Source organism: Lagopus muta, chromosome 3 (assembly GCF_023343835.1).
Source record: "Lagopus muta isolate bLagMut1 chromosome 3, bLagMut1 primary, whole genome shotgun sequence".
Taxonomy (NCBI): Eukaryota; Metazoa; Chordata; class Aves; order Galliformes; family Phasianidae; genus Lagopus; species Lagopus muta.
This window is the reverse complement of record NC_064435.1, coordinates 26,356,036-26,376,067: the sequence shown is the minus strand read 5'-3', so window position 1 is coordinate 26,376,067 and position 20,032 is coordinate 26,356,036. Positions and strand designations below refer to the sequence as shown.

Below are 20,032 nucleotides of genomic sequence, written 5' to 3'. Positions count from 1 at the left end.
GAATGCTTGAAGGAGAAACAACTTCATTTTGACTTCTGGTCTAGGACTGTGTGCATTAGGAAGGCTAAATTTCCTCTAAATTTAATAAACTTCTTTCAAGTATCCCGTCTGAAATAAAGTATGTTGCAGTATTCTTGTGTTTAATACTTCTCAGCTTTTTGTTACCTAATTAGACATATCACCAGCAATTGCAGAAATATGTATTGCCACTGATTTTCTTCAGTCCTGTGCTGTGCATCATAGTCTATTTAACCCACACAATTATAGAATGATTGTGGTTGGAAGAGCCATCTTTGTGGCTCTTCATTGGACCCTCTCCAATAGCTGCGTATCTCAACATGTGGCCTCCCCAGTGCTAAGTAGAGTGGAGTGATTACCTCTGTTGACCAGCTGGCACTACTTTGCCACCCAGAATAAATTTAGCCATCTTAGAGCAAGGACATTTGCTGGCTCTTGTTAGACTTGTCCACTGTGACCTTGAGTTACTTTTCTGCATAGCTGCTTTCCAGCTGAGTTGCTCCCAGTCTGGATTTATTCCTTCTTGGGTGCAGGACTTTGCACTCATTCCTGTTTAACTTTACGAGGCTCCTGCCATCACCTTTCTCCATTCTGCTATGCCCCCCAGCATGACCCTTTGATGTATCAGTCCCATCACTCTTGGTTTTATGTAATCTGTGAATTTACCAGGGGCGCATTCTACCTCATTGTCTGGGTCATTAATGAAGATATAAAACAATACTGGACCCAGTGTTAACTCCTAGAGTGCTCTGTCTGTTACTGGATTCAACTAGGCTTGACACCACTGACAGCTTCTTTTTGGGTCTGACTAACCAGTTTTCAGTCTGTCTTCTCATCCAGAATGTACTTCAGTGGCTTGTCTATGAGGATCATATGGGAAACAGTTTCAAAGGAAGGACTTACTGAAGTTGAGGAAGGCAATATCCATTGTTCTCTCCTCATCTATCAGGCCAGTCATTGCATCATAGAAGCACAGCAGACAGGTCAAATGTGACTTCTGCTTAGTAAATCCACGTAGAGTCTTTCTGATAATATTCTTGTCCTTCACATGCCTGGAAGTGGTTTCCAGAATTAGCTGTGCCATTGCCTTCCCAGGGACTGAAGTGATGCCGACCAGCTTGTAGATCCCTGGCTTCTTTTTCATGCCTCTTGTGAAGAAAGTAATTTGCTTTCCTCCAGTCTTCAAGCAAGTCTCCCAGTTGCCATGACTGACTGAAGATTATCAACAGTGGCCTCAAAGTGACATTTGCCAGCTCCCTCAGCACTCTCTTGTCAGGGCCCATGGATTTATGAATGTCTCTTACCTGATCTGCCTCCACCAAGGGTACATCTTCAAGCCTTCACCAAGGCTTGGATTAGATGATCTCTAGAGGTCCCTTCTAACCTCTACAATTTTGTGACCAGACTTTCTACCTGGTCTCTGGGACCCCGGATTCCTGGAGACCAGTCTTGCTAGTAAAGACTGAGGCAAAGAATGCCTTCAACCTTTTATGCGTTCTGTACAACCAGATCTCCTGTCTCATTCAGCAGTGAGCCCACATTTTCCATAGTCTTCCTTTTGTCACTGATGTAGTTAAAGAAGTATATATGTCTTGTTGCCATTGACATCCCTAGTTAGTGTCAATTCTGCTAGGGCTTTGGCTTTCGTAACCTCATCCCTGCATGCTCAAAGGATGTCTCTATTTCCTGGAGATTACCTATTCCTGCTTCTGCCTTCTGTGTGCTCCCTTTCTGAGTTTGAATCTAATGAGAAGCTAATTGTTCGTCCAGGGAGATATGGGGATTGTAAACTATTGCTTTTTGCTGCTTGAAATTTGTGTTTTTTTTTCCTAGATTTGTTGACTTGTTTCTAATAAGTACTGAAATTTTACTGAATTCTCAGCTCAGCTGGAGTGCTGTTTGCTCAGATCCTGCCCTGTCATTATTACTTTGTGCCAATCTGTTCATACTGTCAGAACTGTTAGCTGCTTAGACATTGCTTAAAACATAGGGACAGACTTTATCATCTCATTTTGGTAAGTTGCTAGAGAGCAGGATTAATGAGAAAATGGTAATTGCCATTCAAATAGGGGTGATTTGAGAAATGTTGATATTGAATTGCATATCTATTCGAAAGAATAAAAAGAAGCTGATTCTTGATTTAAAAAAAAAAAAAAAAAAAAAAGCAAATCTTCCATTGCTATCTTTAGAGGAACCTTGAAAAATAAAAAAGGAGGTGTACAGATGACTTAACTGCAAATGTGGTAATTGCAGCTGAAGCCAAGAAGTCTCTCTGAGTGACTTTCTCTGTTTTTATACTACTTTGATCAGTTGCTTAAACATCTCAGGAAACTAACTTCTCCTGATCTGAGATTTATTTGGTTTTTAGTTAGATTTATTCTCTGAGAGAGCAGTGTATTTTTTATTTAGATCATGTTTCTTTACTGATTTAATGATAACTCTCGCTAAACACCATAGATTTATTTCTCACTTTCTGACCTTAGAATCATCTGATTGGAATTTGTCAGACAGAATATACTTGAAGGAGGAGAAGAGATAATTGGACTGTTTGCATCCCTTTTACATCTCTTTATGGCTCTATTTTTTAGGTAGCATATCTGTTGCATCCTTAGAACTCACATTTTTGAGAAGAAAAATTGAAATGCTATGAAATGCATGCTAGAAAGTATGAGTGGTTGGTTTTTTTTTCTTTCCATTTTTATCTTTTAGGTAGGTGCTTCTATACACTTCTCAAACTGTTATAGTCAAATGAGGTGACTTGTCTTCCTCTGACACACCAGAACTCTGCTTATATAGCAGCTTCTGAGTAACATAGTTTATTTTCTGGGAAACCGTAATTTAATCCTTTTAATAAACAGGTTGAAATTTCGGCTGTCTTGAGTGGTCAAAGATAAGTTATGTGAAGGAAATAATAATCACAGCCTTACCATTCTTACAGTTATTCTCGTTTTTGTTCTTTCTTTTTTTTTTCTTTCTGTTGAAAGTACTAGTGGTACTCTCCTGGAATTGATGTTTTTCATTATCTTGCTGTTGTTTTATGCATCGCTTTCTAGCTTCATTCTCTTTCGTTGTGTTGTCATAAGAGTAGCTAGTCCTTTTCCTTTGTTACCATTTTTCATGGAACATAGCAGCACCATATTGCTACTTAGACACTTCATGTAAGGAAGTAAGCGTAAAATAATTTATACTTGAGCCAAATCCATTGTTACTTGGACCCAGGTGTAGACTAATTCTGTCTAGGAAGGCTACTTAGGTATTTCAAAATATTTAATGTGATTAGTGTTGCTTCAGACTTTGTTTTCTTATCTTGTAACTTGCACATAGTTGCAGTATACATTTCTGAAATTGCTGTTTTTTAGTAAATATCACGTATGTCAACTATTTATATTCAAATGAATTAGGAAAAAAACAGAATAAATAATTATTTGTGGGAAAAAAAATTTCAATATTCATTCAAGGTAGAAGCCTTAAAAAAAGGGTTTTGGAAGATTAACATTATTTAAAAACTGCGTCTTGTGTATAATATAAAGGTAGTAAATGATAAATATGTTAGAAATGGTCAAATATTGTGGTTTGTTTTCTTAAATATACTGTTTAATTAAGAATATAGTATTTGTTGGTCACGTATAAATAATTGGGCACATTAAAAAGATGAGAGAACTCTGAATTATTCCACCATTCACTTCCTTTGCAGTTAGCATTTTCCACTGTGTGCTATTGTTCTTACACATACTACAGAGAAATCTCTGGTTACAAGGTCATAGTGACTATATACATTCCAAAAGCAGAAAATAATAACTTCATTTACTTCTGAGATGATAGTAATTCTCTTTTTGTATTTAATAGCTTGATTTTGAGTATATGCATTGCATTTTCTTACGATCCTTGCTCTGCTTCTGTATCACAGGGGAACACCAAAAAATACTGTAGCCTTTCTTATGTGAATTTGCTGTTTGGAAGCTCTTAGTGGGCTTGAGAATTTTTGTATTGCAAATGTTATTTAAAACTAAAGCAGTACTGGCAGTAAGCTGATCCTTAAGATACTCTGGAAAATGTAGATTGGTTTCCACTTATCAAAATTTAATTCTGTGGAAAAGAACAACATAACCAGGCAAGCAAACTTCACCATTGTAAAGGTTTTAAAGAGGGTGCTTTTAGTTATAAATTAGAGCACAGATCCTGTGGTCTGGGGTCATTTCTGCCTTATGTATTCTATTCATAAAATATTTCAAACTCTAATCATACCATATTTTGTATCCTTGGGAGCTACTGGAGGACTTCTGCAAGTTTACAGTTTACTTTAGAAGTTTAGTGTGGTTCTTCATAGTATTTTAATCTTTTCTAAAATTATTTTCCCCTTTAACCTTGCTGTATTATATGAAAAACATCTGAATGTTTTAATGGAATGCAAGTGTTCTGACAAAGAAAGACAAATATTTGAAATAGCTATAAAATAGCTATTGAAATAGCAGAGAAGACATCATCTAGTGAGGATATGAAAAAATACTTTAATTGGCATTAGACTTTGTGTTTTAACACATACTTTGAATTTTTAATTAATAACAAAGTGTTTTCTTAAGCAGGAAGTGCACATCTTTTCATATAACTTTTGTGAACCGCACAATTTTTAAAATCACTGGCTCTCTCAAGTTTACAATAAGAAGGGAAAGTATGGTATGTAGGGTTGGAAACAGTGGAGGCAAAAGAACAAGTCATAAATTGTCACACAATTATGTTTTTCCACCAAAACAGACTGAAAATGGCATGCTATCCAAGAGGTGTAGTCTACACAGCTAGTGGTAAACTTCAAACATATTATGGGAAAAAATAATGACTAGTATTTGGCCTAACTGAATGTACTCTTGTTTATAAATAGGCTTCGATGTTGTCAGCAGAGAATGATCCACTTGGGCCTTTGCCACCGGGGTGGGGTAAGTTAATTAGCTGTTGACTTCAAGAGATGACAGTTAGAGAAATTTGGAATGCAATTATTGTATAGTTTGTGTGTGTTTGTTTGTTTGTTTGTTTGTTTTCTCTTTTTCCCTAGAAAGGAGAGTGGATTCAAATGATAGGGTGTATTTTGTAAATCATAACACAAAGACAACGCAATGGGAAGACCCTCGAACTCAGGGGTAGGTGTGTATATTGACTGTATAAATGAAAAGATCTTGCTTAATTATCACTTTAAAAGTCATGATATGGGCAGGAGGCAAAAATTACTGTCTTTGTTTTTTTCCTACAGTTTACAAAACGAGGACCCTCTTCCGGAGGGCTGGGAAATCAGATACACTAGAGAAGGTGTACGATATTTTGTTGATCATAATACAAGAACTACCACCTTCAATGATCCTCGTACCGGGAAGTCTTCTGTGTAAGTGAGGAAGTGTAAAAGTATTTTCTAACATTTTCATTTGTTACATTTCAGTGATGCAGTTCTTCGCATACCAGAAAACAATCTATGCTTCTAGCTAGAATTGAGCAATAAATTATAAACATGTTGTTTTCTTGTAAACCTTTAATTGTCAATTTCTCTGTGCCACGCTTCACCGTACTACTGTAAGGTTCAGTAGTTTCTATGCACCGTTCAAATACGAAGATGTAATTGCACTGTAAATTGAGAAAGGAAGTGAGGTAAGCTAGTACGTCATAAATTCAATATAACTAATCAACAGTTTTAATGGAAACGATAAATGATTGTAAGATGTGTTGCTTGTAGTTAGACACGCTCTAATAATATTAATGGCTAAGCAAACAAGTTCTGAATACTTGTCAAAATTTTACTTGCAGATCTTCTGTTTCTAAATAGGTTAATCAGAAGTGTTGACCCAGCTGATGGTGTCTGTCTTAATGCCTTTTGTGTACAGTAGCATTTACGGAGCTTACCTTTGATGTGTCAATGCCATTTCCTCCAAAGAACCTGTAGATTGGTGTACTATAAATTTCTTCTTGGTTCCACAAACAGTTGAAGCCTTTATTACCTATGTTAACCCCTGGTGATTATGATGTGATTAAGATCATACTGCAATCTTTCTCTCGGTGAATACAACATAATAGATGTCTTTCCTTTATCTGGGTTTTAATTTTTACAAAATTGATAGATGTTTGAAATCCTCAGAATCTGTACCCTCCTAAATTGAGTAATATCTTTAACAACAACAGCAAAAAGGTGTAGCAATGGTGAGGAAAGGAAGACTGGCCAACCAACCGTTTTGTTTATTTGGGAAATAATACAAAAACAAGTTGGGACACGTATTAAGAATTTCCATTTGTGATCGTATCTTATGATTGCAATCTTTTGTGCATTTTTGAAATCTGCAAGCTTTTGTTTGGTGTTGAAAGTTCTGTTTGATATCTGTGTGGTTAATGTATCTCAAATATATTCCCTTACAGAAATAAAGGGCCACAGATTGCCTATGAGCGTAGCTTTAGGTGGAAACTTGCTCATTTCCGTTACTTGTGTCAGGTACTGATTAAGTAATTACTCAGTTTTTGAGTCTTTTTGAATTTTCATAAATGTATTTTATGCCTTGTAACATTATTACTTTATGATTACAGTCCAATGCACTGCCAAGCCATGTGAAAATCAATGTATCCAGACAGACTTTGTTTGAGGATTCCTTCCAGCAAGTAAGACCGCAAAATTTGTTATATTTATAAGCTGAAGTTTTTCAGCTTCAGGCTGCAGCCAATGTATATTCCTTCTTCTCTGTGATTATCAAAATGCTTGCTGCCCTTGTTCCATCAAAGCCTCTTTTAGTAGGGTCCTCTATAAACTAAAAGTATATTATCAGTGAAAGTATATTTCACTTTAGATTAGAGGAAATCATGTTTTTAAGTTAGTTGTCTAAACTCCCAAATCTACAATATGTGAGATGAAAAGCTTTTTAGCCAATTTTTCTTTAAGATTGGCAAATATTGTATAGCTTTGGAAGAGTATAAGAACAGGGCAACCGTATAGTGATAATTTCCAGATAAGCTCTTGCTTATCTGTTGCTCAAGGATTTTGAATCTGAGTTGGCATTTTTGTGTTCAGTTCCTTGAATGCATGTTCTATGAGTTGATGTAATTGCTTTTCAAATCTTTGTAAACATTTGTCCTATATGGTATATCTGTAACAATTAAGTCTAAATTTGGAGGAGCAATTGCACTGAAAATACATTGTTTATAATTTAGATTGAATTTTGTGTGTTTCATAGATTATGGCATTAAAACCCTATGATTTGAGGAGAAGATTATATGTTATATTCAGAGGAGAAGAAGGATTGGATTATGGTGGATTGGCAAGGTAAAATAAAATTTATTTGGAAGTGTTATTTCCCCCCCCCCCTTTTTTTTTATGGCATTCTAATCTTGATTTCTAATGTCATTCTATTCAGAAAGTAACTGCTTGCTTTTACAGTCTTGTCTTGGTTAGTTCTCTAGCTCCCCTTAATGTATTAAGGAGGTAGAACTAGCAGCTCTGGCAATTGTTATGAGTACAAATTATATTAGTAAAACTATGATCTCACTTCTGTTCATTGACAAAGACTGATGCTTACATTGGATTTTAGTTTTTTGGAGCCAATACATTTCTCTAGACAGAGTTATTTCAGAAAGTTTCTCCCAAAAAGTTCAGCTTTGTTGAAAATAGGGATTGTGGAGTACATAATTTTTGCTATTTTAAGGAAAAAATCAAACAGACAAATAACAGGTTAGGGGATGATATGAGCAGGATGGCAGTGAGCTAGGAGAGAGCAGTGCAGGCGTGCAGTAATGGTGGAGGACTTTGCAGGCTGTGTAGGAATACCTAAAAGCTAGAGCACAAGTTTTTCTAGAATATGAAGTGGATTCAAAAGAATTTTAACAAGAAGATCAGGTAAAGTGCATTTCCTTTATTGTCCATATAGTGGATAACCACTGACTGCTGCAGCCAGTTACTTGACTGAGGTGCTGCTAGTAGGATGAAAATGTCAGTTACCACTGCGGGTCCACAGAACTAGATCTAGTCGTAGGTGATAGAGATTTTCTTTGCTGTGTTTTTTTTGTTTGTTTGTTTGTTTGTTTGTGTTGTTGTTGTTTTTTTTTTTCTTTTCTCTTTTAAAATGAGTTATGTTTTGGTTTTGTTCTGTTTCCAGCTAACTTACTCTGTTAAAATGTGCAGTATTTGTAAGTAAGTAAGGAAACCTTTTTTTTGAACATTGAGCTTTTTTTGGATATGTGTGTGCTTATGTTTCTGAATTACAATATTATAAAAAATTTTTTGAGTACTGCAGGAAGAAGTTATTATTATTATTATTATTTTCCATGAGTTTTGTTTTGTTTGGTGTTCCTATGATGTTGACCCTGGGCTTAAGCTGGGAACCAGGAGAGTTCAAGTAACCTGTTCCAGAGAAACAGAAATACTCCAAAGAAAAATAATTGAACTTGAAGATATCAGTCACAAAGTATGGCAGAATAAATTAAGAAAAGAAATATGCAAGTAGTAAAATTCCATAGATTTTGTAATAAATCTTGCCCAAGACATGGGATGTGAAGTAAGAAACAGCAAGGATCTCCTTGTAATTCAGCTGAGAGTTCTTAAATAAGTGCTCACGTACTGACTTGCTAATGCAGTGCTGTGTTAACGCAAGTATTGAAAGCCAATGCACCTGATTAATCATCCTGTCTTTTAGCTGGCTAAACTCTGTGTGTGTTCCCTCCAGATTTTTACCTTGTTTGGCAGGACCAATCTGAATTCTTTATCCTGTGGCTAGTTCTAGCTGTTAACATGAAAAAGATGTTGCTTCTACAAATTTCTTGCTGATGACTGATTTGTTTCTTTTCTTGTTGTCTGGCTGTGATATAATTTAAAAGCTTATTAAATTTGATACTGCTGTACAGAGTTAATATAATTGTCTCAGTAAAAAACTTGCATAAAATAGTGTACAACATTCTTGTGCTTATTAGAAGATGCACAGAACCCAATTAGTGCTGTTTTATCCTAGCTGCCTTTCTCTGTTATTCTTTCTAAATAGCTTTTGAGTTAGAAGCATATTTTATCAAGTTGTGATCCATTACTTAAATTTCACTGAACTGTTAGGAGAAACACACCTGCAAACCTCTCATTCTCTAAATCTCCCCTGACCCAGTTTGAAGCTATTCCCTCTGGTTCTATCACTAGTTGCAAGAGAGAAGAGGCCGACCCCCAGCTCACTCCAACCTCCCTTCAGGTAGTTACAGAGAGCAATGAGGTCTCCCCTGAGCCTCCTCTTCTCCAGGCTGAACATTCCCAGCTCCTTCAGCCTCTCCTCATATGGCCTGTGTTCCAGACCCCTCACCAGCTTTGTTGCCTTTCTTTGAACCCGCTCCAGGGCCTCAATGTCTTTCTGTCAGTGAGGGGCCCAAAACTGGACACAGTACTCAAGGTGCGGCCTCACCAGAGCCGAGTACTTGGGGACAATCGCTTCCCTGTTCCTACTGGCACCACTGTTTCTGATACAAACCAGGATGCCATTGGCCTTCTTGGGCCACCCGGGCACACTGCTGGCTCATGTTCAGCCAAGCATCAATTATTCCCCCCAGGTCCATTTCCTCTAAGCTGCCTTCCAGCCACTCCACCCCAAGCCTGCAGCTTATTATAATTTCAGGTCAGCTGAGTTGGAATCTATGAAACCAGGGAATGAAATGTATTAAGCCTCAACAAAAAAGTATTTCATATCTTTGTGTCCTGTTGGCTTAACTGATGCTATAACTCAGTGTTAAATTTGTTAAATTGCTATAACGCAGTGTCTGTTTTGCTGACAGACTGGGAACGGAAATAAGATGATGTTTGATTTTACTTGGATTGTTCAGAACTTTTTAAATAGAGATTTGAATCATATGCAGTAAAGCAGGCATGGTGAGGGTGGATTCTGTGTAACTCCTGGGCAGCTAAAACCTATGCTATGAGAATGTGTTCAGGGAGAGAACAATCATTTCTAAGAGCTGAAAATGGTGACTCTGTAGCATTATAGTTTTTATGGATTGATAGTTTTTATATTTTAAAAGTGCATAAAGCTTTATATTTTTCTATGGCTGTAATACAACACTGTTAACATTATTTTTCCAAATTTGCATTTATTTTGACCATTTCATTAGATGCTTAAAGGGAATGGTGATAAAGATGTGTGTGTGTGTATTTGATGGTTTTTATATGTATACCTGTTGTTTTTTTTCCCATAGAGAATGGTTTTTCTTGCTCTCCCATGAAGTACTGAACCCTATGTACTGCCTATTTGAATATGCTGGCAAGAGCAACTATTGCCTACAGATAAATCCAGCGTCAACAATCAATCCTGACCATCTTTCATATTTCTGTTTCATTGGGCGTTTTATTGCCATGGTAGGTTAGAGTTTTAAAGTTTTATTGTTTCTTGTATTTATACAATTATTTCTGAATGGTATTATTTTTACAGTTTTAATTTAAGCAAGTCCACCTGAAACATTTCCTGAGTGTTATGTTTCTTAAATGCTGCATTTTCTTGGGATGGTGATGGAAATGAATATGAAATTCAAAATAACATTTTAATCTTGTCAATTAGGTGTGTGTTCTTCATGTAAACAATTGTCTTATTGCCTGAATACTGATGCTCTGACAAATGTGACTAATATTTTTGTAAAAAGGTTCCTCAGTTAGACTTGGTACATGTCAGTATGTTAATGTGTTAAAAATGTGTTAAAAATGTTTTGCAAGTACATTGTATCCAAATATGTGTTTAAATTAAGGTTCAGAGGTCACATACATGGAAAAGCAGAAGCTTGCTGGGGAGTTTATAGCATCCTGAATCACTGCCATTATGTTTCTCTTAAAGCTATAAGCTAAACAGAGATGTTACATCATTTCTCCTCGTATCACTGAACCTAGTATCTCTAGTGGAGTTTTGCTATAACATATCCTTTCATCTAGAGATAGAGGAAACGGCAGTGCCATTTAGCAGGAAGATGTGGTAAAGCAAATTATGTGCTAGAGTCAAATTCTGTTTATTTTTGTAGTGATTTTTATTCATAGGCATCATATAAATGCTTTTTAATTGAGAAATCTACCTCTTCTATAATGAGAATTTAATTCAAGTATTTAAAGTCATTAAAAGTCAAACTATTCTTTCTTGAAACAGTTTGGTATTTTCATTTTAAATTCTCTAAGAAAAAGAGAGACTAGTATAATAGTGCCTAATGTACATTTCAAGGTTTGAATGGCACTAACTGCTCTACTTCCTGGAATACCTTCTAATGGCTTAAAATAGCTCAAGCAATAACCTAAATGTGAATCATTTTAAGGATTCTAGATGGTTGTAATAAGTGCAGTTACAGCTTCTGCTTGTCTCGGAATTCTAGAAGACTTGCTGCTTTCAGACCATAAAAACTTCACTTGACTTTAAGTATTGAAATAGCCACTGACCTTTTTGACTGCAGTGGAGTTAAATGTAAATATATGTCTTGTATTACTCCGTGTTACTCTCTTACTTGCATTACTCTTAACAAACCAAAATTGTTAAATGGCAGTTGATATCTGCGTGCTACAATTGTTATGTTTGCTGTAAGATTACCGTAGCTATTAAACGAGATGATTTAAGACTGTACTTTCACAAAAACAATACAAAACAAACAACAGGAAATCATATGGCTGGATAATGCACTCAGTGTTTATTTTGTCCAGTTCTACCAGTTCACTCTTCCATGAGAATTCTAGACTAGTTTAAAAGCAAACAAACAAAAAAAGGCCTCATGTCTTTATGCATGCTAGGGTAATCCTGAGAGGAGAAATGAGAATGTAGCGCAATCAAATGGAATGTTGTCTTTTTCTGGAGAAAATGGGCTGTTACGCTGGTTCTTTTTCTTAATATTTCAGCTTTAAGGAGAGTCAAGCAATAAATGCCTTACTGCAGCCTATTTTTAGAATGATTTAGAATGTATTTGCAACCCAGAAGGCTGAGTTCCATCAAAAGAGAAGTAGCCAGCAGGGTAAGGGGGGTGATTGTCCCCCTCTATTCTACTCTCATGAGTAGAATAGTACCCCTCTGGAGTACTGCGTCCAAGCCCCCAACACAGGAAAGTTATGGAGCTTTTGCAGAGGGTCCAGAGGAGGGCCACAGAGGTGATCCAGAGGCTGGAGAACCTCTCCTGTGGAGACAGGCTGAAGGAACTGGGCTTGTTCAGCCTGGAAAAGAGAAGGCTGTGAGGAGACCTCATTGCAGCCTTCTAATATTTAAAGGGAGTTTATAAAGATGAGGGAAATCAACTTTTTACAGAGACCTCTGGACAGTGATAGAACAAGGAGAAATGGTTTTAAACTGAAGGAAGAGAGATGTCAGGGGAAGTTTTCTACTGAGATAATGGTGAGGTGCTAGAACAGATTGCCCAGAGAGGTTGTGGAAGCCTCGTCCCTGGAGGTTTTAAACAGGCCAGGTTACGTGGGGCCCTGGGCAGTCTGATCTAGTACTTGATCTAGTGGCTGGTGGCTGGTAACCATGCCTGTTACAGGAGAGTTGGAACTACATGATTCTTGGAGTCCCTTCCAACCCAAGCCATTCTGTGATTCTCTGATTCTGATTTTTAAGAGGTATTTCAGTAAAGAATGTATAGTGGATTAGAGTGAGAAAAATTAATAGAATACAGGTACTACTGTGAAAATATCAGCTTTCAGAAGAACTGAGTCTGTATAGAGGTTAATACTATGTGCATGCAGTGATGTTTGCATAATATTGTGATTCAGTGCTGCTAACTGGGTCACATCGTGTGTGTGTATGTAGTGAGGCATTTTTGTAGTGTGATTTTTGATAGGAAGAGTCTAATTTCTCTTTTTTTTTTTTTTTCCCATAAAGAAGGTGATTCTGAAAGCTCTTTCAGAAACATCAATTGCATTTTTAATTGTTTTTACAAGCTGCAGTAGCATTGTGTAAAGGATGATTTTGCAGGATGTATGCACGTAGTGAAGATGGTCAGTAGTATTCAGGTAGGATCAAAAAACATACTCAAGTAGGATTAAGTAACACTTGGCATACATACCTATCCACATAATAAGAAGGAAACATAGCAATTTCCTCATAAAATGGCTATATCCTTTTGTGAAATGCTTTTTTTATTGTACACTTGAATAAATTTTGTCAATTAAACTTAGTACTCACTTAATGTAACATCGTTTTTGTTTGTTTGTTGAAGTACAAAGCTGCTACTTCTGCTTTTTATCACTTGAAGGAGAAAAGAAAAGAATACAAGTCCAGCAATGCAGTAATTCAGTAAAAGCTGAACAGACTTTCTTTTTCTGTTTCAACAGGCATTGTTTCATGGGAAATTTATTGACACCGGTTTTTCTTTGCCTTTCTACAAACGAATGCTGAGCAAGAAACTTACTATTAAGGATCTAGAATCTATCGATACTGAATTTTACAACTCACTAATTTGGATAAGGTTTGTAGATTTCTTTCTTTTGGAATTTTTATGAATTTCTCTGTTTTAGTATTTATTGTAACCTGTTGTGTTTTTCTTTCTTTTCATTCCTTCAGGGATAATAACATTGAAGAGTGTAACTTGGAAATGTACTTCTGTGTGGATATGGAGCTTTTAGGAAAAGTAACCTCACATGAGCTGAAATCAGGAGGTTCCAATATCTTGGTAACTGAGGAGAACAAAGAAGAGTATATCGGGTAGGAAGGCTTAGATTTCAAAGAAAGTGTTTCATGTTTTAACTGTTGCTTTAGTATTTTTGGGCTCAGCATTGTTGTTATTGAAATGCTGTCTAAGTTGTTCCACTACAGTGGCTACACTGATGAAAAAGAGCTGGAGATGAGATTTTCTGTTCAGCATTTTTACCTTTTGCAAAAGTAGAATGAATAAATGGATAGGCAGCTTGAATTTATTACTTGTGGCATCTTGGTGGTTTTTCCTCTTTGCTCATTTTCCCTTTCCTCCCATTTCTCCCATGCCACAAAACCTCCTGCCTTCCCTTCCAACCCCCTCCCCCCAAAAAAAGACCCAAAAAACCAAGACGATGAGGACTTATATCATTACTACTGTTATTATACATGTAATGAGTGAACAGCTGAAATTGAAAATGAGCAAACCTATTTTAATTAATTTCTCATAATGGAAAGAAGTGTATTTGACAGAAGATTTCAAAATTGTCACTGTGGTAACTTCAAATTGAGGATGGTGTATAGCGTGGCACAATGTGGTGTGACTTAAACTGTTTTTTGTCTTTGTTTTGTTGTACTGCTCTTTCCTGCTTCTTCTCTATGACTGTTTTTTGTTTTGATCCTCTTTCTGATCAACTTGAGTGATCTCTGAAGAGCATGTACAGAGATCTTTTTCTGTGATAAAGCATGTGTTCCATGCTGTACATAAAGTTCACACCTTAAATTAGTAGTCTTTAGTTTTGCAGTGAAATAGTTTCTATAGTATCTACCTATATTTACTGTTACTTTCTTATACTCAGAAATGGCTTGACTATTTTAGTTGAAACTTGAAAAAAACATGTTACCTCTTCCTTCTGAATCTTAGCATAAGTCAGATGTTCAGAACAGAAAATGACAACTCCTTGCTGAAGCAAGCTGTTGGGAACCATAGTTATAGCTATTAAACTGCAGTAACACTGCTGCTTATATTTTAAAATTAGTGGAAATCGTTCTTTTTGTCCACTGAAATGCTAGAATTATACACTTCAAAGCAAAAGCAAATTTTGCCATAATAAAATCACAGTGCTAAAGTACCATCATTATCATGAAATAATTACTGAATTTAGATTGAATGAAAGATTTATAGTAACAAATCTTTTTTGTTGAATGGGAACGTAAATAACATCCTGCTGTTGTTACTGCCGTTTGAACTTGGAGATTTGTAATAGTATCACTATGCTAACTTCTTTGTAGGCTGCAGATTCGTACAGTGTGAGAAAGTAAAATAGGAGGGAATGTTGCCTCACTGGGCCACATACATAATTATGTACGTTTCAACTTCTTTATATTGAGTGCTAATTGATGTTTATTTTTTTTTCTTTTTTCCCATCCCAGGCTCATGGCTGAGTGGCGATTTTCTCGGGGAGTTAGAGAACAAACCAAAGCTTTTCTTGATGGTTTTAATGAAGTTGTTCCACTACAGTGGCTACACTACTTTGATGAAAAAGAGCTGGAGGTGAGGTTTTCTGTTCAACATTCTTACCTTTTGCAAAAGTAGAATGAATAAATAGATAGGCAGCTTGAATTTATTACTTGTGGCCCCTTACATTTTATACCCTGTGGGACATGGAGAATTCAATAAGACAAGTAAGGGTAAATCGCAAGACAGTATCTTTATTGAATCTGGGCTTTGCATTGTCCAGTGGATGTGAATTTTAGAACCTTTCTTCCATTTTGACTGTGTTTTGCAAGCTTCTATGAAAGAATTGGAATATGAGATCACAGATGGATCAATTTGTTTTCCCTCATGAGGATGGCCTTTTAACAGGTGGCACAGGAGTTGATTCTGGTGTGTGGTGATTGCTTGGTTTGATGTGCATAATCTGTGGTGGATTCTGGGATTATTACACTTCAGGACATAAAGCTGTAGGAACCAACAAGGTTTGGTAGTAATTTTGTAGATCCTTAGTGCACAGCCTGAGGGCAAATAACAAGTATCAGTTACACACACAGCTTTCTTAAAAGTCAGCCTAATCTCTGTGTGCTGTTAGGGTTCTGATTTGAAGCAGGAACAAAAGGCTTTGAAGTAGCAGGTTTATTTATTACTGAGAGACTTGCCAAGGCTGCCTGTTTATAATGAGCAGTGTTTTGAAAGTTTTTTGTGTTTGTTTTTTTTTTTCAGGAGGCTTTGCCTTTAGGATTTTCAGCTTTCATTGCTTCTAATAGTGAATATTTTATGAACTTAAACTTTGCAGTGTGTTTTATCTTTTCTTGTAGTAGTAGTAGTAGCAATGTAATTGTCATCATCTTGGAATATGAGGCAAGATTTTAATGTGACAGGTATCATCCTGGTTAACATTGAACTTCCTTTTATGGGAAAGGCTGTATGTTTTATTATTGAATTAGTAATTGGAAGAAATCTCAGTTTCCAATATGTAAACTTTTAGATCACGTAAAAGCACAAACAATTTTGGAGTTCCACAGACTTTGGCATAAGATTGAAAAAAATTGCCAGACCTTTGTTTGGAACAAGAATTGATGTTTTTGTTAACATGTCTCATACAAGATACTAAAGCAACTCTTAATTTCTGTGTGTAGCTGTGTACATTGTCAAGTATCCTTGTCTTTTGTAGGTTATGCTCTGTGGTATGCAAGAAGTTGATTTAGCAGACTGGCAAAGGAACACTGTTTATCGTCATTATACGAGGAATAGCAAGCAGATCATGTGGTTCTGGCAGGTATATTGATCAGTAGAAGTTCCAACTTTGGCATTTTACTCTGTTTTCTAACACAAATGGCATATAAAGGGGAGGGATGCCATCTGAATGAAGGCTCTCACTTATTCCTTTCTTTTTTATTTTCTGAGAAACAAAGGAGTTCTTGAGGGAGCATAGTGTAGGGTGGGAAATGGCAGTGAGATACCTGCATCAAATTTGAATGGCTGAATCACAAATACTTATTTTTATATCATGTCCTTTTAACTGACTGTGTTACAGTACAGTTTTTTTCTATTGTTGGCAGTGATCTACCTTCTAAATGTTCATAATGTCGAGTACATCAGAAATGCCACATATTATTTATGATAATCATCATATTAACTGTGGCAGTCTAGTGCTAACCAATTATAACTCACATTTTAATTGAGTTAGCTAAGAATTATTTTCAGAAAATCAAACGACAAGCAAAACAACAGGCTCTCAGGAGCTATGAATTTCCCAAGAGGAAACTCCCAGCTAAGCATTTCCTGTCTTGTGATAAATCACAATTTTAGATAGGCTTTTGATAAAGTTCCTCTACAAATGATACAAATCAATTATTTTTAGCTTATCTATGTGTTCAGTGCAATGGAAGATTTCAAGGATACGATTTCTCAGGAAAAAAAACTGATTAAGCTCATTACTGAAAGATTCATGATCATTGTGTTTTAGTGCTTTAGAAATAAAAACTCCTCATACTTTGCTGATAGCTGTTGCCAGCTTTCATGTTGTAACAGTCAATAGTGCATATAATGTGAAATCACTGTCTTTTTCCCCCCCACCCTCAGTTTTACAGAAATGGAGACAGATGAGCTTTTCTCAAAGTTTCTTTTGAAATGGAATTGTGTGTTTTCAACAGTCTTGTAAGTTTTGTTCTCTCCAGCTTTGTCCAAGTTTTTTTTACTAAATTTGAATCTCTGTACCTAGTTTGTAAAAGAGACAGACAACGAGGTTCGCATGCGACTTCTGCAGTTTGTCACTGGCACTTGTCGGTTACCTCTGGGTGGATTTGCTGAACTTATGGGTAAGTGAAGAATGACCCAAACTTTCAGACTGTAACTGTTCCATTTGCAAATGAACCAGGCTGCGAGTGGATGCCAGGAACTTCTTGTACATCAGCTTGGTTCTAGCAGGTCTTTTATGTGAGAAATCACATGGAAAAACTTTATAAATGACTTGGAAATAAGCTTATTTCTATTAGCAGAGTATTCATATTCATGTAACAGGTAGCACCTGACAATTTCTGAGTGCTTTATCTGGATTGTTTTATGTGCAACAGATGTCCTGTGTGTTACCTCAAAGGAACAGATTACGGTTATTTTAATTTTATTTTCTAGGAAGTAATGGTCCTCAGAAATTCTGCATTGAAAAAGTTGGTAAGGAAACTTGGTTACCAAGAAGTCACACTTGGTAAGTTGTTACTTGTAAACTTTCTGTAAACTTTTGGGGTTTCTCTATTCTGGTTCTTGCATTTACCAAATCAAAAGAAATGTAATTTGAATCATTTCTGTCTTCAGTTTTGATTGCTCTGACATGCCAGTACTGAGAACTTAATCTTATATTTTGCTACTGCAACCTTGTGACATTAATATTCATTGTACTTTTAAAACTGCTATCAGGAAGATAACTTTGGGAAGACACAGAATGAAACAGAGTTGTGGCAGAGGCTTTTTGGAGCCAAGCTTAAGGAAAAGTTAAAACTTATTTCCAGGCACGTGTAGAAAGGATAAGGCTTTGGCCATTTCGTGCTGCTGCTGGAATTTGGAGATGTATCAAATTAAATTTCTTGGCAAACATTTCCTCTTAGGAGTAAAGGTCTTAAGATCTGTTAAGATCTGTTTCTTAATCTGATGTGATACCAGCCTTTTGTTTCTAAATGCATTGATTTAAAACTTTGTTTTTTCTGTTCATAGAAATGTTAAGGAGCATTAACTGATACTTCTTCATTTCTAATTGCTACACTTCTACTATAGAAGTCAAGTAGTGTTCTGTATGGCATTTAGATAAACTTAACAGGTTTTTTTTGTTGCTTTTTTTCCCCATGCTCAGTTTTAATCGTTTGGATTTGCCACCCTATAAAAGCTACGAACAACTGAAAGAGAAGCTGCTCTTTGCCATTGAAGAGACGGAGGGATTTGGTCAAGAGTAGAAGCAGCTTCTAGCCCAGAAGGAGACTTTGCATATTAAAAGGCTCAGCCAACTAAAATTGCACACTTAATTGTATATAAGCTTTTTGTTCTGTACAGTGATCTTTCTGGAACTCTAAAAGTAGAATTGTTCTCCGTTCTTCCACAAAGATATGCAAAACAGTTCAGCCTTTTCTACTTTTATTTATTGCCCTTCCAAAAGACCAGAAAAATCCCTCCTAAATGTTGAAAGCAGACAAGAGTCTTATTTAAAATATATATTAAAAATATAAATATATATACTAATAAGCTCTAGTTTTATAGAGCTTTAAGTGTATGAAAAGTCGCAGCCATTTAAAAGGGCCTGGATTTGCTTTATCTTGGCTTTGTTATTTAGAAAAATGTTTAAACTGCTCTGTGTTCTCTCTTAAGAAACATCTCCAAGTTTGTTTTATTGCATGGCTGTTCTAAAAGGTGTTAAAGGCTTAGGCCAAACGTATCCTAAATATGTAGAAAGATGCTGCTGGTATTTGAGACGACAGAATATGATGTTCTGTCAGTTTAATTTTTTAAAATACATTAATAGCTGATATATCTCTCTTTACTACACTGATGTAGCCAAGGTCATTAATAAAGCCTTTATTACTTGCACAAGAGTAATGTACAATAAGATGAATGTGATTTAATGTTGAAAAGAATTGGTGCCACTGTTCTGACTTGTTGTAGGAGCTGAACAGAATATTTTGATTCATTTGAGCAGCATTGAAATTTGTTTACATATTGCCTTGGGTTATTACCACGAGGATGTTAGGTAATCTTCAAAGAAAAAATAATAATAAAAGAGAAACTATTACACATTTTCTCCTTGGTCTGTTGTCTTACAGGTTTTTTATTTTTATTTTTTTTCAACCTGTGATGTGTTTTTCACAGCTTCATAGTTATTAATGTAAACTGAGATATAAGGGTAGACGAAAGGTAATGTGAACTTCGCTGCTTTCTATGCTCATGTTCAGTTTCTGTTATTGGATCTAGTAAACCCAAATAAAATTAAATTGACATAAGCTTTGCACAGTTAAAACTATTTTGAAGTAGTAAATACTCTTATTTCTCTTAAGTTGCTGTAGAAATTCAGATGTACCTGAATTATGTCCAGAACCTGTCATTCTTTTCTGTAGGCCAAGTTTGTCCTACATGCATAGTAATCAGTGATTCAAAATTTATTGTTATTATTTTTTTGGTGTTAAGGGCATTTGCTGAACTGAAAAGATGTTTGAAAAAAGTTATGACACCTTATTCATGTGAATTCTGTTAAATGCTACTTTCTAGCAAACTGTGCTTCCTTATTTTAAAATGTTTAAAACTACCATTTGTATTATGCTTTAATATTAACTGTAAATTCCATTACATTTAACTTATACAGAATTTTGTACACACATAACAATGATTTCTTAAAATAAGATTAAAGACATTTCTGTAACATATCATATTGCACTGTTAAAAGTGTACACGCAGAAAAAACAGCTAT

General features: G+C 35.8%; 1 protein-coding gene across 6 annotated transcripts in view; it reads left to right on the top strand.

Annotated features, from left to right (window-relative positions):
- WWP1 (WW domain containing E3 ubiquitin protein ligase 1) overlaps window positions 1–19,367 on the top strand; it is a 60,210-nt gene extending 40,843 nt beyond the window's left edge. For 5 of the 6 annotated variants that reach the window (XM_048938689.1, XM_048938685.1, XM_048938688.1 and 2 more), the window contains 14 exons: window positions 4,895–4,949; window positions 5,018–5,150; window positions 5,261–5,389; window positions 6,409–6,481; window positions 6,574–6,645; window positions 7,215–7,303; window positions 10,198–10,357; window positions 13,289–13,422; window positions 13,518–13,658; window positions 15,021–15,141; window positions 16,259–16,363; window positions 17,309–17,405; window positions 17,719–17,791; window positions 18,431–19,367. In XM_048938689.1, the coding sequence (XP_048794646.1) occupies window positions 4,895–4,949; window positions 5,018–5,150; window positions 5,261–5,389; window positions 6,409–6,481; window positions 6,574–6,645; window positions 7,215–7,303; window positions 10,198–10,357; window positions 13,289–13,422; window positions 13,518–13,658; window positions 15,021–15,141; window positions 16,259–16,363; window positions 17,309–17,405; window positions 17,719–17,791; window positions 18,431–18,530 (1,482 nt within the window). In that variant the 3' untranslated portion in view covers window positions 18,531–19,367. The remainder of the gene's footprint in view (window positions 1–4,894; window positions 4,950–5,017; window positions 5,151–5,260; window positions 5,390–6,408; window positions 6,482–6,573; window positions 6,646–7,214; window positions 7,304–10,197; window positions 10,358–13,288; window positions 13,423–13,517; window positions 13,659–15,020; window positions 15,142–16,258; window positions 16,364–17,308; window positions 17,406–17,718; window positions 17,792–18,430) is intronic. The other variant, XM_048938690.1, reaches the window with a different exon arrangement.
- The last annotated feature ends 665 nt before the right edge of the window (window positions 19,368–20,032 follow it).